The sequence below is a fragment of the Metopolophium dirhodum genome, chromosome 1 (genome assembly GCF_019925205.1).
Source record: "Metopolophium dirhodum isolate CAU chromosome 1, ASM1992520v1, whole genome shotgun sequence".
In the NCBI taxonomy this organism is placed as follows: domain Eukaryota; kingdom Metazoa; phylum Arthropoda; class Insecta; order Hemiptera; family Aphididae; genus Metopolophium; species Metopolophium dirhodum.
The window spans coordinates 57,193,102-57,210,251 of NC_083560.1; the positions used below are offsets into that span (position 1 = coordinate 57,193,102).

General features: G+C 34.4%; 1 protein-coding gene across 1 annotated transcript; it reads right to left on the reverse strand.

Annotated features, from left to right (window-relative positions):
• Positions 1-1,648: 1,648 nt before the first annotated feature.
• LOC132934007 (uncharacterized) lies at positions 1,649-15,861 on the reverse strand. The gene is given in 15 exon segments (XM_061000298.1): positions 1,649-3,201; positions 4,225-5,299; positions 5,375-6,524; positions 6,526-6,987; positions 7,056-7,381; positions 7,443-7,807; positions 8,200-9,167; positions 9,267-9,453; positions 9,529-9,650; positions 9,735-10,036; positions 10,110-10,570; positions 10,965-11,017; positions 11,080-11,157; positions 11,228-11,647; positions 15,368-15,861. Coding segments are annotated over 15 exon segments (6,033 nt in total). The 5' UTR covers positions 15,422-15,861; the 3' UTR covers positions 1,649-3,191.
• Between the last annotated feature and the right edge of the window lie 1,289 nt (positions 15,862-17,150).

The following is a 17,150-nucleotide window of genomic DNA, read 5'->3' on the forward strand; positions in this document are numbered from 1 at the left end:
TTTTTTGAAAAAATTAGTTCAACCTACCTTCTTCCTATTATTAATAAGAAAAAAAGTTACTAATTGTAATAAGAATTAATTATAAAATATCCTTGGAAAATAGGCACACAGTCTCTGCTCAAAGAATCGTTTTTTTTTGTGTATAATGGTTTATCATTAAATTCAAATTAACACATCTCTTACAGTTTACAGTTATCCATTGAGAATAGTTATTTGATTTTATAGTTGATAAGTACCTATACCAATATATTATATCTACCACTAAAGATGGCAGTATAGCACATCAATGGTCAAACGTATAAAAATATAATATACAGTTGAGTGTTGACCCGTGTACGAGTGTGGAATCAACAAGCGCATGCCATCGTACCTATCAACTCACAAGTTAACAGCGCCATTATAATTTACTTTAGAGAGTGTCAATAGCTAGAGAGTATGGGGGTAAGGCCAGGGGTCGCTAGGGCACAATAGCATGTCATGCTTTAGGGCGGCATGCAACCTTAAAGAAATTGAAGGCGGCAAAATTAAATAAATATGGGTAAAGAAGAACGGCATTAATAAGTGTTCGCTAAGGGCTGAAAATATCTAACGACGGGCCTGGGTAGTAGTAGGCGTAGTAGGTTTTACAGCATGTCACAACGGATGACAGTGGCGTATATAGTTCTGAGGCCCTTTGTACCACTGCCCATAGTGATATTAGTAATTATTACAGGTACAACCAATTAGCATATTTCTTTATGTATTTTACTATTTTACATAACCATGACCCGTGGCCTGTATGCACTTTTGATGTCATACCCTTAGACCTATAAACTAATGGACAGCGCTTTCCACTCCGCCCTGCCATCAATGCACGGGAATCGTATAAGAGAATGAAAGAAGAAAGAACGAAGAGAGAAAAGAGAGAAAAACATTAAGTGGGGTAATCGTAGACCTATAATGAAACTAACACTGTATTTTCGCCACGTTCTCTTTTATCTTTTACTCTATATCGTACCCCTGACCTCTCTCTCTAAGCGCTGTCCATTAGTTTATAGGTCACACCTATAGTTTTTGTTATATTTGATAGTAAATATTAATTTTGAATATTGGAATTTAAATTGTATTTTTGCTGATAAGTGATAAGTTATCACTGATAACCGTCAATGAGTTAGAGTGGTATTTATATAATATGTCGATGTGCGTTCTCTAGTTTTTTTAAGTTGATTTCCAATCACTATTGTATTAATTACAAGGCTTACAGGAATTGTTCAACACTAGGTTGATTAAAAACGTTTTTGAGGAATCAACAAGGAAAATAGAAATGTTAGATTATTAGGACTTGCTTTGATGCTGATTCATCATAATTTAACATTTATAATAGATAAAATTGTCAATATTTAAAAAAAATATATATATATATATATAAATTAATTGTACATAATACCTTGGTCCTATTATAATATAATAATAAATATTTATAAAATAAAATAGCGAAATCTATATTTCTACTGTTTATGTTCTATTTATAACCAATCGTTTACCTAAAATAGTTCTATATATAGTTATGGCTATGCTTGACTAGTGGTAAATTGGCCCATCATGAAAATTATACCTACATACGCCACTGACAGGTGATACCACGATTAGGTATGTGCGATGTGCTCATAATAATAATGTTAATAGAGAATAACTAAATCCAATTTTTACACTCTTTATTATTCAAGTTTGGTATAATATATTTTTTAGATTTCTTCTATACAATAACAGTGATAATAATTATATGATATAATATTATAGTTGTGTATTCTATATGTATGTAATTAATAATAATGTAGTATGTACCAACATAGAGACACATTGTTACAGAAAAATATACACTTCATATTAGTATGGCTGTATATATATAATAAAGAATACAATTAATAAAGTTAACACAATAACAATGATAATAATTTTAAAAAAAAGAAAATACAGGTCAACTACAATATAAATTATTTTTCAAACGATAATTATGTAGGTATAGTAAGAAATTATGAAGTTATAAAGGTATCTAAAGTTATTAATAATAAAAAGTATTTTGATTCTATTTATAAGTAAATAAATAAAATAAAATAAAAAATAAAATAAGTAATAGACGATAGTAAAATGTTTTAATATCACAAACTATAATTTATTCCTTTAAGTATAATTAATATACTTAATTGTTATCAATTACGTGTTATACAAAAAGCAGCCATTCCACAAAAATAATAAAAATGAAATTTTAATAATTTAATTATTAGTAGATAAACAATTTCGTATTGCGAATTTTGCAAAATACAACGAAATCCAATTTTGATTATGTCGGTATATTTCATAAACTATCGGAATGATTTTTATAACGTAATAAAAATAAAGATACGATTATGTAATATATCAATATTATAAAGAAGGTTAGTAAATTAATGTTTGCTTTGACTCTTTGTGCATTCCCATTCATGTATTAAGTGATATTAATTGATTATATTTACCGGATGTACGAACTATGAAGTAGGTAAATTGTTTTCTTCGTTATTGTGCTACATTTTTTATATCGTCCCACTTATGATACATATAGGTAAAAATGTTATAATATTAATAATAACTAATAATAACTAACACTTATAATTTATAATAAAATATTGTAATAGTAACAACAGTTATAATAGATATGATTTTGAATTTGAAATATATTATGTGGTGTTAAAAATACAAATGAAGACAGAGAAAACTAAAATTATATATTTTATTTTCTCCATAATAGAGTTCAAGTCATTTTAGAATGTAATTTGTGTTTATATAAAATCGCTCATAAAATTATCTAATCAAATAGGATAAGATAAACGACGTTGTTGTCATCCAAATAAAATAAATTGACTATTTTAATTCATGGTGAAATGTTAGTCAAAGAGTTCCAATGTTATTAGTTTTATTACTAATGAAATCTTTGAAAGATTTTTCTGAAGATGAGAAAATTATTTTTTGTTATTTTTTTAGGATATATTTAAAATACAATGGTATTTATTGTTATAAAGATTATTTTCTAATGAATTGGTGATCCTTGATGAATATTATTAAAACTAATGTTACTTGGTTAACCTAAAAATAAAATATTTAATAATCATAGTGCCATGAATCCTCGAGCTGGTTTCCGCACATCATCATGTTGCTGAATAATGACTTGTCAAGAGTCAAGGATACCTAGGAGGCAAATCATATATCAAGACTAAATAGGTAGTAACACGCTTGATATAAAAATAGAGATCAGAAAATGCCTTACACAGTTATAATATAACGTATCAACTAATGAGTATAAAAGTACTAAATGATAACACTTTGTTTAATAAATATCGAAGAAATCGGTGATACCTACTGTCTTTAAAAATATGATAGTTCTTTAATCATAAAATACTTATAGTGAAACATTATAATATGTTCTTAACCAAATTATACATATTTTTTCACTTTATAAAAATTAATGGGTATAAGTAATAACAAATTAATAACGTTAGAACATTTTTAAAAAAAGTATCAGTAGAAGAAACTTCTTATTTTAAATTTAGAGGAGAAAAAAGCATGACTATGATTATTGAAAAACTCCCCTCTCACAAAAATGTTGAAAATAAAATCACTTATGTACCTAATACAAAAGTTGCCACTTTAGGTTTTAAATTCTATCTTAACCTAACCTTACTATTTCTTCTGGCTAATAGCATTTTTAAAGATAAGTGCATGACTAAACACTTATAATAAAAATGTGGTGATTAAAATTTCATGTGATGAATGAACAAGTTTTAAAACGTAGATTTCACATAGTAATAATATAGTATAAAGTATAAACGACTAATGCTATTGTTAGCTAAATTCGTTTTATTTTTTTTTTAAATAATTGATTTAATACCTATTACCTAACAACAAATAATTATAATAGTAATAATAATTAATAGCCTTTTCATACATTTATAGTCTGTCTAAAATAAGTCTTTATATTTGTTCACTTTTGGTTGATTGTTGTTGATTGGAATATAAATTAAAAATGTAAGTATCTTTAAAGAATCTAATCAAACTAATAAGACTATTACTACTCTTTCTTAATTACTCACTCTTTCTCTTATTATATATTCACTATTCGACTGACTATTAGTTCAACAATCAGCAGCAGCAGCAACAGTAGTTATTACATCAAGAATGATGTAACTACTGCCACGATGTTGAAAAACTTACTCATCGTCGTCATTATCTCCATCTTCACCATCTCTTTCTTCTTCGCCATTCTCTTCTGCGTCATAGTATTCGTCGTCGCTTTCCTCGCCCTCGTCATCTTCTTCATTGACTTCTGCTTCATCGTCGTCATCTCGTTCTCTCCTCTTACTGACATTGTTACTCCTGTTATTACTGTTATTAGGAATGGTAAAATTTCCCATGTAGCTGTTAAGCCAACTGGTATTTTTTATTTTATTATCACTATAAGCGCCATTAACCTTAATTTTTACTTCTACCATGTCATTCTTGATACTGCTTTCTGAGTTTGGCTGATTACTGTCAATATCGTGTCGACGGTATCTACCACCGGAACTACGATCACCACCCCCACCGCTTCCATTGCTAGTATCGGAATTACTTTTGTCACTGCGCTGGTTTTGCTGGTGTTGTTGGTGTTCTTCCCCCCGTTGCTGCTGTTGCTGGTCCTCTGTTTTTTCTTGGTCTCGATTACTGGTCCTCCATCTCCTTCTCCTCCGTTTTCGTAAGCGCCGGTTACGCGTCCTAATGCCTCGGCCTCGGTTTCCATCACCTACACTGGTAAAACACTCTGAGGCTAGATATTGTGTGATATGGCCGAAAATTGAGTGAAGTAGTTGATGATGGTTGTCTATCGGATAACCGTTTTCTATGTCTGTTGCCATTCTTGAATTACTTAAGTCTGCGTCTGGCATTACTAGTTGTGATATCCTAATGGCTCCAACGCGTGTAGGAAATCCCCCAGCGAATCGTACTCCAGATGCAGTTGAATTATTATTTCGGCGTCCAACACTATTGACAAGTCCAGTAGGTACAAATTGTTGCTGCTGTTGTTGCATGACTCCTCGAACTAGCATCATCGAGTTCTGTGGATGTATTGTAGTATCTGCAGTTCCATGCATCACTAATAAGTTTATTCCTTTTCCAGTTGAAGATGGTGACAACGATGACTCGTTCAATGAAGGTGTTAATGGTATTAAGTCTGAACGGTCATATGACATCCAGTTATCTCTATCATTTTCCCCGTAATATCCATAGTAACGTTCGGCAAATGCAGAAGCTATAACACACCATTGAGATCGTTAATATAATACACCACCCAATAACCGTTAATATACATAATATAGTTACTTACCATATAGGCGCCACGAACACACAGGTGCCATAGTTACAGCACACTTAAACGAAGAGCGAATTGCCACAGGCTCCTTTCTATTTCCTTTATCACCAGATTCATCACTTTTTTTCTCAATTGGCGCACCACCATAAATGGTTTGCCATAAAGCCATCCGAGCAGCAGCATATCCACCATAGACTGATGGTGGTGTTGAAGGCGATGTTGGTCCACCGCCCAGTAACGCTACTTTACTTGCATCTACGTATGGCAAACGTAGTGCCTCAGTGTTTGCTTTTGTGTCGCTAGCACTTCTACGGTCTCTACGACTTCTCTTACCATCGTTGTCCCTGTAAAAATTATCTCCTCGGTTATCATCACCATAGTCACCATTATCTCCGTCATTGCTATAGTAATAATAGTAGTAATCTTCGTTGTCATTTTTGTCGGTGCTATCATCATATTCTTCGTCATCATCATAATAGTCATCATCATCGCTATAGTACCTTCTATTTGATTGTGAAGTCGGTGAGAACCATCTAGAACGGTCACGGCTGCTACTACCTCTTGGGCGATCTTCGCTGTAATACCCCTGACCACTGTCTTTAAAACCATCGCTGGTGGCAGTAGAGCTTGAAAGCAGGTACTCAACTGCTTCCAATTGATCACGGAGGTCAGCAGTACCAAGAAGTCCACCTGGCCCAACATCGTCTTCTCCGCTATCATCTCCATATCCGTCATTGCCATCTCCATAATTTAAGGCCAACAACGACTCATAACCTCGAGCCCATGTCCCTCGTCCTGTATCTATCACGGCCACCACGTACTCATTATTATTGGTATCGTCGTCATTATTTTGATCATAGTCGTAAGAGTCGTCATCGTAGTCGTCTGAATGTCCAGAGGAATAATATCTAGTCGCTGGAGACCGACGATCCCGACGACCTCTCGGCCGCTGACGATCCCATTCATTCCCACTGTATCTTGACCCTGCTGAACTTCTACCACTAGCACTCGGTAGCGTTCTACCTAATGAACCTGAGCATAGTAATCCTGTAGTATAGCCTAATCGATCAGTAAATCGATCAGTGATAGCCTGTGACCCTGGGTCTGAGTTAACTACCACAAGCATAGGATACAACTTTTTCAAACGATGCTGACGTTGTTTTTTTTCGTGGACGTCGTTGTCGTTTTGATCCATCGCCACTGTCATCATTGCTATTATGTGCGGGAGATGCAGACGATGACGACCGTCGTCGACGCCGATGGCTGTGCTTAGTCGAAGAGCTGTCACTGGTTTTAGTGGTTACTTCGGCATTAGTAATATCGACTTTTTCAGAGTTTCCAGAATTTCTGATATGGTTTGACATGAATTCTGGGCGAGGATCAGCCTCAGGATCGTAAACGCCTAATGGTAGATACAATCGGACCTGTGCCACGGTCAAAGGATCTGAATCCGGACGTTTTTTAGTCGAAAAGTGTTGCTGATGGTCGCCACCATTACTATAATAATCAGCGGCTGCAAGTGGATCATTAAAATGTAAGCCCCCTGAAGTGGTCAGTTTACGACCGCCGGAAAGTCTTAATTGAAAAGTTCTGGTACCTGGTAGCAAAACTCGATTCGTGTACTTGTCCTGCAAAATCCATGAAAAATGTTATATTAATTTATATACTGATTTATAAAATAGTCACAATACATTACCTGTAGACGAGTGTTATTTTCTATAAGAGCAATCAACTCAAAGGAGTAGGACGAATCTTTAGGCATTTTCTGTGTAGTTAGTGGAACGCTGTCTGGTTCATCACTACTGCCACTACCATCACTGTTGTCTTCAGCATTGTCAATATCATCTAATATGGTTCTATGCAATGTAACATATGGAACTGAAGGGCCCAGACACACTAACGCATAATGACTACCATCCCGTGAGAACTGGGCATCGAAATATGTGCAGTGTCTCAACATACCACGATTCTGCATTTCTCGTTGCTGCTGTCGACGATTTCGCTGCTGACGGCGTTCTGCTTCTGCATGGAAATTATAAATATCTACGTTATCCGATTAATTAACATTTAACTTTGTATTTACCTTCCGCGGTGGCAGCCTCCTCTTCATTGTCTTCTTCTTCTTCTTTTAGATTTTCCCATCGTTCCCGCTGTTGCTGCCTCAACCGACCATCTCGCGCCTCATCCATTCGGTTCTGTTTTCCACCAAATTCACGACGTTCGCGACGTCTTATGTTGCCGGTAAACCCTATATCGCAGCTTAGACACACTGGCCTGCTACGGTTGCTATGACGGTAAGTTTTACGGAACTGTTGTTGATGATGGTGCCCCATTCGGTAACCGGCATCAGTATTTACTGTAGTTGAAGATGCTGCAGGCGTAAACTTGACTGCATACAAATGACGGTGGTGTGGCGCACCACGACCAGATGGTACGGCAAGAAAGTAACTATAAAACGTGATGGAAAAAATAAATAAATAATAAAATAGCTCATGGTTATTAGTTATAATATTAATTTGTTTGTATACTTTATAGTAATGTTTTTATTGGTTATATTTATCGATGTTTTATTTATAAAAATATGTGATATTAGCTTTTTGCGGAACTCTTACCCTAAATAGTGTTAAAAAATATTGATAAATAAGTATTATTGAAAATACATTTAAACGTAGTATACTGAACATGTATGATATATAAATAGATTTCACAAGATTTCATAATTTTCAGGAAATATCATGTCAAATTAGTCACTTAAAACTAAATTATTTTTAGAACTGTCCGTTAAGGTTTAGAAATCGCATTTATTAATATCCCACGAGTAAACATGATAAATGACTTACATCATATCAGTACGTTGGTCCCAAGCCAAAATCCTGACTACCGTCCAACTTTTAGTGACAACTTTGCTTTTTTTTTTGTCTTCTTTGTTGCCATCGTTGTCGTTGTCATCGTCAAATTCACCAAATGTTAGTGGTGCTAAAAGTTTCTTCGTTATGTTTACAGCTACAACTTGTGCATAATACTTTCCAATTGACGACTGTGACCTGCTTTTGCCATTTCGGTCGCGTGATGACTGTTTTACGGTCGGTCGTCGAAGACGTACCCCTCCTTCGCTGTCTTGCTCTTCGTTATCGTCGTGCTCGTCATCGCGTACCGGTGCTATGCTAACGTATCCCTGACCATCCATTGCGAATACCGGCGCTCGCGGTGTCAGTTCCTTGTCACCCGTTTCCCATCCCTTGCGAACCAAAGCGGCCATGGCATACACAGCACCAGTCCCAGTGCTACCGAAACCAGCTATGCCCGCGTATCCGTCATCGCCTACGAAGTTTTCTCCCCCATCGTTGATATTGGGTCCACCTGACCACCAAGTGGTAGCCGAGATCAAACGGTAGCCGCCATCGCTGACACCACCTCCGGTCGACGGAACTCCACCACCGGCCCCGCCGACAGTGGCATCCACCCAACCACCATATCGCCCTCTCGGAACTTCGTAGCTACCAGAGTTAACGTATCCGTCTCGTCGCCGACGGCTGTGGTGGCCGTTATGCTGATGTTGACCACCATGCTTATGTTGCCCATGCTGGTGCGGCTGACGGCGACGGCGGTGGTCTTCTTTGTTTGACGAAGAAGCGTTAATACTGTGGTTTTTCATTCCATGGACTGCTTCATGTGGAGTTTTCTGTGACCCACCACCATTACGTCTGTACCGACGACTAGCGCGATCACTGTTGAAAGTCTCACTTCCTTGTCCGCCTCTTATGCCACTGCCACCGCCAACAGCTCCTACTGCGTTAATCACTTGGGTCTATCACACAAATATCACATTATCTTATAAATACTTTACAGGTAGTATGCACAAAAATAACGATATAGCTTTACGACTAGGTATTCATTCCGTACGTACCTCCTGACACATCCACATGGGTGATTTGCAGAGCGTCGTCACGCTTGTGTTTTGTGCCCGGTTCAGCCAGACCACGCATACCTCGGCTGCCGAAGCACCCGATTTGTCATCGTCGATCTCGAGACTTCCACCTCCACTGCCGACACCTCCGTCGTTTACCCATTGAACTGCCGTGAAATAGTAATCGCTGTTTCGTACGAAAATTAATTTACTATTACTGCTCACCCAATCATTAAAGATTTATGTTTGTACCATCACTCACTCAGTATATTGGAAGATTGGTGGTGGTGTCAAGGTGCGTATTTTTGGTTGTATTTGCTTATTTTCTAGTTGATCGAGATTTACGATCACCGATAAAGTGACGGCGGGATTCGGCGTGTTAGCCTGGTTAAAGAAAATTTATGTTTATTAATTATTACATTATTTACTAATTTGTTTCTAATCTTTTTCTGAAAACTTACGACTTACCTTTGGATATTTAAGAGTACGTATATGGGGGTATAAATAATACTCAGATGTGCTGTCGTCTTCCGTTATACCTGGTGCTTCCTCAGGTTTTGAATTTCGCCTTAAACGCCTCCTGCGTCGTTTTGGTTTTCGCTGCCTAGAATGTTTTTCAGTATCACCGTCATCGACGTTGTTATGTTGCCGTCCACCCTTCGTGTAAACTGAATACTTGTATTCTCCCACCCGTCGATCATCAAACGTTGCGTACATCAGATACCGCCCGGATGATGGCCATATGGCTGGGGACCTCTTCAATATCTCCACTATATCGATATAAATGTACGTAAACAATATTTTTTTGATATTTTCAAAAATATTTCAAGTATAATATCTTACTTTCATATAGATAATCAGCTACTCCGTTGCTCACAATTCCGGCAGCAGTACCCAATCCACCGGACCCAGACGTGGTGATTCGGCGAACTGGGCCGTAAGGCCATGGGTTCCATGTCAATTTATTAGACGTGTTGTTGTCTCCACTATTGTCTTGTTTATCGTTTAGTGATGGGGTGGAAAGAGGAGTATACGAGGAGTTGGTGACGTTTGACGTCTGTGAATCTATTGTGACGTTATTTTTTCCAATGTTGGTACCCGGGGTAGCTATCAATTCCAGCGACCATGGCACGTAGTACACATCGTACCGATACACGACGATCAACGCCATAGACTCGACGTTTTTCTCAGTCGCAGTTGAAAACTTGTGCCACTGAGCGTGCAGAAAATATGGCTGTAGATCAGCAGAAGTAGTTACGTTTCGGTGATTTCGATGATCTTCCAACGTTATAGGGGTCATTTGCCTACAAAAATAAAGGATTATTATTATATTTTCCTTCAGGAATTAAAATTTAATACACTGAATAATTATGCTTTCAAATTAACTAAATGTGGTTATAAAAAAGAATTTAAACTTGCAAAAAGTATTTTTATTTAAATGTAAATATAAATAAATATGTAATATCTTTTATCCAGTGTGCGTTAACCAATTATTTTTAAATAAATATTTATATTAAACAAAAACAAAAACAAAACCCAAATTAAATCTAGAATTATTATTTATTTGATGAGAAATTTAATTTTAACGTAAATTTTAAATTCTTTTGACCCTACCATAAATAATAAGGTATGCAACAAGTATTAGGTAAAAATATTTAAAAAGGGGAAATATTAAACATCTATTCGAATGATACTAACCTGGTTGACACAGTATAAACCGTATAACGAGCCGTTTTCGAATACCTGAACAACTGTTAGAAAATGGATAATTAGATATGTTAATTGTTAATTATTTCGTTCGTAAAAATATTACTTTTTTTGCGTGATGACCTATGAGCACGTGATTGCGATCAGGTGATAGTTCAAATGAAACGAGCGGACCTTTTAATTTCTAAAAGAAAATTAATTCCCTTTTAATAAAATATTCATTTCTATGCTATTATAATACTATATTATTATACCTGTAATGTTTTTTTGGACATTATGTGGTGAGTAGTCTGCGTAATACCGTCTGCCATAATCTCCATAATGGCCAAGTTACCAGTGCCGGTTACATAAAATATCTCGGTACCAGAAATCCACGTTCCGTTGAATAATTTTATATTTGCTGAATCTGACAGTATATCTGATAAACGTAATGTCCTCATACCTCGGTGACGCCACCAAAGTTCATCGTTTGCCCGTTGATTGTAATAGTAGTCCGAACCAGCTCTGTCACCGTTCTCCAAGTCCGAGTACGAGTCCGACAGTTCTTCTGGTTGTGGCGGAGTCAATAAGACTACAGACGTTACTATCATAGCTAAAACCGCGACGATGACCATCAGAGCGATGAGTATCCCACGCCAGTTTCGTCGTTGTTGGGCTGAACTCATCACAAGATCCTAAAAAAAAACAATGAAACGGCAAATGTATTTTTTTATAAATGATTATTTTTTTTTTGTGAATGGTTTTGGGTGGTACGAAAGTTTCATTTTACATTTGCGATTGATGATTATTGATTTCTGTCTTAATTTATTCAAGGCTGGGCAAGTCAATGATTTTTTTTTACTCAGTTAAGTTTAAATAATATGCATCAACAACAAAAAGGTAAAAGTTAATACATGCTTTTTTTATACAGCGCTAGTGTACTTTATTTTTTACCAACTCAAAACTAAATTATAGAATGTCTATACTTTACACAGTATTTCCAAATAGTATGCATTTCATTGAAGTTTTTTGTTTCTAAAAAGAGAACAATTGTTGCCTATATAATAAGTTAGATTGGAAAAATATACAATTATAAACTTTAAACAATTCACGATAAATATTTTTTGACATGCAAACGTTGATTTTGTTGAAATAATTAAATTTAATAAAATTAAAAACAAAATAAATTAACTTACTTCTTAAATTGAAAAATGAATTCGTTAATTTCACGTTAATTAGAAAAGAAACTTAGTAAGTTAATAGGTAAGTTAAAGAAAATTCCAAAATAACAAGTGAAGTTAAAAAATTAAAATTAAATTAACTTTTCAACTCGTTAATGGTGAGCCTTGAATTTATTTACTTCTTAGTTATCAAGTACCTATATCAATAAATTACCTACAGTTATGGGTGATTTTATTTATAGATAGATTTGTAGGTATTTTATAAATTTGTCCTGTGATAGTTTTAATAGGAAAAAATAATGCATATTGAGATGGGAAGAATTTAAGTGAAGTGTAGTTTCAACAAATTCCTAATATAATATGTTATATTATTGTTCTTCGTGAAAAAATTAGCACTCAAAATGCTTTATACGTCTCCCAAATACTCTATTTAATGATAAATAACTACTCGTATAGTCGTATAATATACTACTATTATATATAGGTACCTAATAACTTAATATATTTTATGCTATCATAAACCATAGTCCACAGAAATGAATTAAAATTATTTTTTATGTTCTTGCTTCCTACTATTAAATAGGTAATACAATTTATTGGTAGTTGTAACATCGCGCGTATGGGCTATCAACAAACGCATTTATGTTATACACTCAGCAAATATATTATTATAAGAATTATTATTTTATCTGTAATTTTAGAATATTACTATTATAATTAAATAATTACTTTAAAGCAAAATTTAGTCCATTCAGTGTGTATAGGTATGATTGTTGTATTTAAGTACCGCTCATATTTTGAAGATAGGAAAAATACCTGTCTGAGAGTGTTAAATGTTTAAACACAATATGATAACATTAAGTATTTAATAAGATCTTGTTAAAAAAAATGTATATTATAATTTCTGACGATAGACGTTAAAATTCGAAATTGTCTTGGTCTAGTTTATGCGTCATGAGCCATTATCCTATAATGGTATTAGATGGACAATTTATATTAATTAATAATGATTTAGAAAATATTGTTAATTGATCAATCAAAAAATATTTTATTACATTTTTTGAGGAATTTAAAAGTGATTCCATATTATTTGTCATAACGTAATAACGTTTTTTATTCTTAATTGCTTCACGATGATGTTGTTCAAAATTATGGTTTCGTATTTCATCAGTCATAAATCAATATTTTTTAATCAAAAAAATAATTTATATATATATATATCGAAGACTATACAATAGTATGTATTATATATATATTTATATCTATAATATGTTATTTCCAAGGTTTTATTTTGTATATATACTTTTGTGTTATTATTGCATCCACTTTATTATATTTTGTTAAAACATCAAAACAACGTATTGAGTTTGCAACTTGGAAGTGCAAATTTAATAAAAAAATAAAACCAACAAAATAATAAACTCTATTATGTGAAAACAATTTTTTTTAAATTCAATGTAGGTAGTTCTTTACTGACAAGAAACTCACCCTTCGACCGTTGATATTTATGTATTGATAACGCGTTTAACCATTGCATTAGGTTAGGTTAGGTACCAATATATAGTAAGTTGTTGTCACTGCCAGGTGCAGAGAGCGGCGCTTGCACATTACGGTTTACGCGAAAATGACTTATTTTCGTAGTGCTATCGATTTTCTACCCATCGCGTCCTCTTCAACTACATAGCCACAAAGGTAAAAATGTACCTACCTGTATAATATTATGTTAATGTATCACCGTTACACACCATGTCAATAGTATTTCAAAATCATCGCATTTCATTGTCCACATCACATGATATAATAATATATATACTTATTACTTATAGCTCGTCGACCGCGAGTAAACCAACCTATAATCATCTACCTGTCTACCATATTATAATTTCCTGACGACAAAAGAGAAAACGTTTATACAGTGAAATATTTTACTGTATTATGTATATTTTTCCACCCCATCGTCACCGTATCATGTTATCGTATTTTTTAGCCCGTTGTCGTTGACACATATATTTCGTATTTTATTATTGTTATTATTATCAGTGACGGTTTTACGAGTTGTGGTAGTGGGGTCACCGCCTGGCCTGTGTAAATACGCAGTAACTCAAATAGTCATCACCCGTCATCACGATGGCCATAAAATGTAAATGTAAATGTTTTAGTAAAAACAAAATAATTTGATTTATTGGTATAAAGTGTATAAACCACACATAAAATTATTTCCCATTTACTTATCAATGGAAAAAAGTGAGATGTGTTATAAGTAGGTGAGTACACTTAGGTATACATACAAAATATTTTCACCTCCTATTCCCCTTGGGACTTGTAAAGAACCGCCCCTGATTATTATATAGATCGGAATCATGTATCATGTATGTATAATGTATAAATGTATAATATAGGTACATTGTACATTATATTATTCTAAGTTATACCTAGTACTATAGTGGGCTCGCACGATCCGTGATAAGAGTTTGGAATGTCGCGTATCAAAACGAACTGATTTCTTAAATAAACTTTATTTTGGCATATAAATAAATATCTGAACGGTTAAAGCATGTTGTGTCAGTGGCATATACCTGCATATCTTGAATATTTTATACAAGTTTCGTAAAAAATCGAATAAACTATTCATATATTTAATATAAATTATACGATAGAATCGCAATTATGTTGGTAAACCACATTTATTTTATTTATTTGATTAGTAAAATAATTGAAGTTTGAAGAAATTGTGTGTCTATAGAACTGTCGTACCTTTCCATAATTATTTATTTATTAGGTAATATAATCGCTCGTGAGTGAACTTACAATAATATATTATGTTTGGAACGTAATGAACCTGAATATTGTTCGACATTCAAAAGAAAAGATATAAAAAGTGTCAACAATCACAATAGACATAATTTACCACAAGTCGCCAAATTATTTTTATTGTTAAGTAAAGTCAATTAAGTTAATGAAGTCGGGGATACGACCCACCAAATTAAATCAACTGTTAAACGGATTTGCTAAAACAAAAACGAACGTTAACATTCTTTTTATTTTATCGATACATATTCTTCAACGCAATTCTGGTGCAACATTATAATATCATGCCATTCTAGCATCGCGTATATTCAACACGTTTCTCTAGTGCTTAACATTAATAATTATCAACGATCCCCGGACTCGTGGCTTAGTCATATAATATAATTATTAATTATTTTAATAATATACTGTTTTCGTGCGTTTTACCTCGTCGTCGAAATGGTCGCCCATGCCGGGACGTTGTCGGTATTCGGTCGCCATGGCCGCCGATCGGACCGGCGGGCCGCTGGTACTGGCCGTCCGCGCTCAACGAACAATATCAATCCAACGAGACGACGCAGCGTCCCGTTTACCCGGCGCGGTCAGCATCGTTGTATTTACGGTCGTTGATTGTGTGCGTCGGTATTTCGGCTCGCGGCTGACGGTGACGCACGACCACGGAGGCGGCACTGTTCGTCGTAATATTCGACAGCACCGCCACTTCGATTCTCTGGCCGAAAAAACCGTGTGCGTCGGATAGAGTGTGAGGGAGACACACAAACAGACGGACAGACAGACGGAGAGACGGAGAAAGAGTGAGTGAGAGTGAGTGAATGAGAGTGAATGAGTGAGTGAGTGAGTCAGAGAGAGCGAGTGATAACAGGATGCTGCGTGTTTACGCCTTGGGGACGTGGAACGAACGTCGTCGGAGAGGGATGACGAGCGAAAAGCGCACCGCGGCGTATGAATCGAGAGCAGAGCGCCGACGTGACGACGACGCGCCACCACCGGCGGCGGCGAGCACCCTAAATATAGATTTTATTTCACTGCGCCGTACTCGGTCCTCGCAGCGACAGCGACGCGCGTACCATACCCCCTCGGCGTCCTGCGGCGGTATGATAATAATATTATTAGGATTTACTACCTACCTATCCACCTGTAATGCAAATGCTCTGTCATCGTCACGTCGTCGTCAGATAAATAGCACCTGCTTATTCATACGATTTACCCGTGTAGTTGAATTACAATAATTTTTCGACGGCTTGGATGCCAAAAGTGAATGCCATAAACACACAATTTAACAAAACATTTTGTTGTACATTTTCCAATTTTTGTCATACCATCTAAAGGTACCAATTAGGTATAGCCATTACGAGGTACCAGACTGCAATATAAATTGATGCCATAACGGAAAAGTTTTTTTTTTCATTCTTATATAATTTAGACATACAAAATTTTATGCCCGTAGGTTGGCACCATAAACTGTTAATTTTTTGTTAACTAGGTATTAAAAGTGAAAATAAAAAAAAAATATATAATAATATGCTATGTCTCATTAGAGTGTAAATAAGACAGGTATATGAAGAATAAAATACGGATTCCCATAAATATAATATAATAATATATAATATATATAATAATAATAATAATAATATATAATAATAGATACCAATACCTATAATATGTGAGTTTTATGTTTACGTTTCGGTAAATATTTAGAAAAAATATGTCGTATTTGTACGTTCTCGTTCATAATACATATTACATTACATATAATGTGCATTAAATTTCAATTAGAAAACCAGTAAACAGCTCAAAAAGAGTCAAATTATTTTCAAAATTTTATCGTGTATAGAAAATGCTAATATAAACATTCAGTGAAATTTTCAAGTATCTACAGTCATTTGTTTTTTATAATTACAACAAAATAAGAAAATCGTTACATGAGAAATCGAGTGAATATTAAATGTTGTAAAAAAATGAATTTCAAACAATCATAAAAATTTAATTTGACATTATTGCAGTCATTTTTTTTTTGATAAAGGTAGACAAACTTATAAGGAATCTTGTATAAAATTTTCAAATCTTAGATTTAAAAAGAAAATTTTTTATGAATTTCTAACTCAAAATAATTTGCAAATTTTCGTAATTTTAACGTATTTTGTCAATATTTGAACTTTAGAAGCATATAAAAAAAAAAAGTGATTATGGATTTCTAATTTTTTTCATT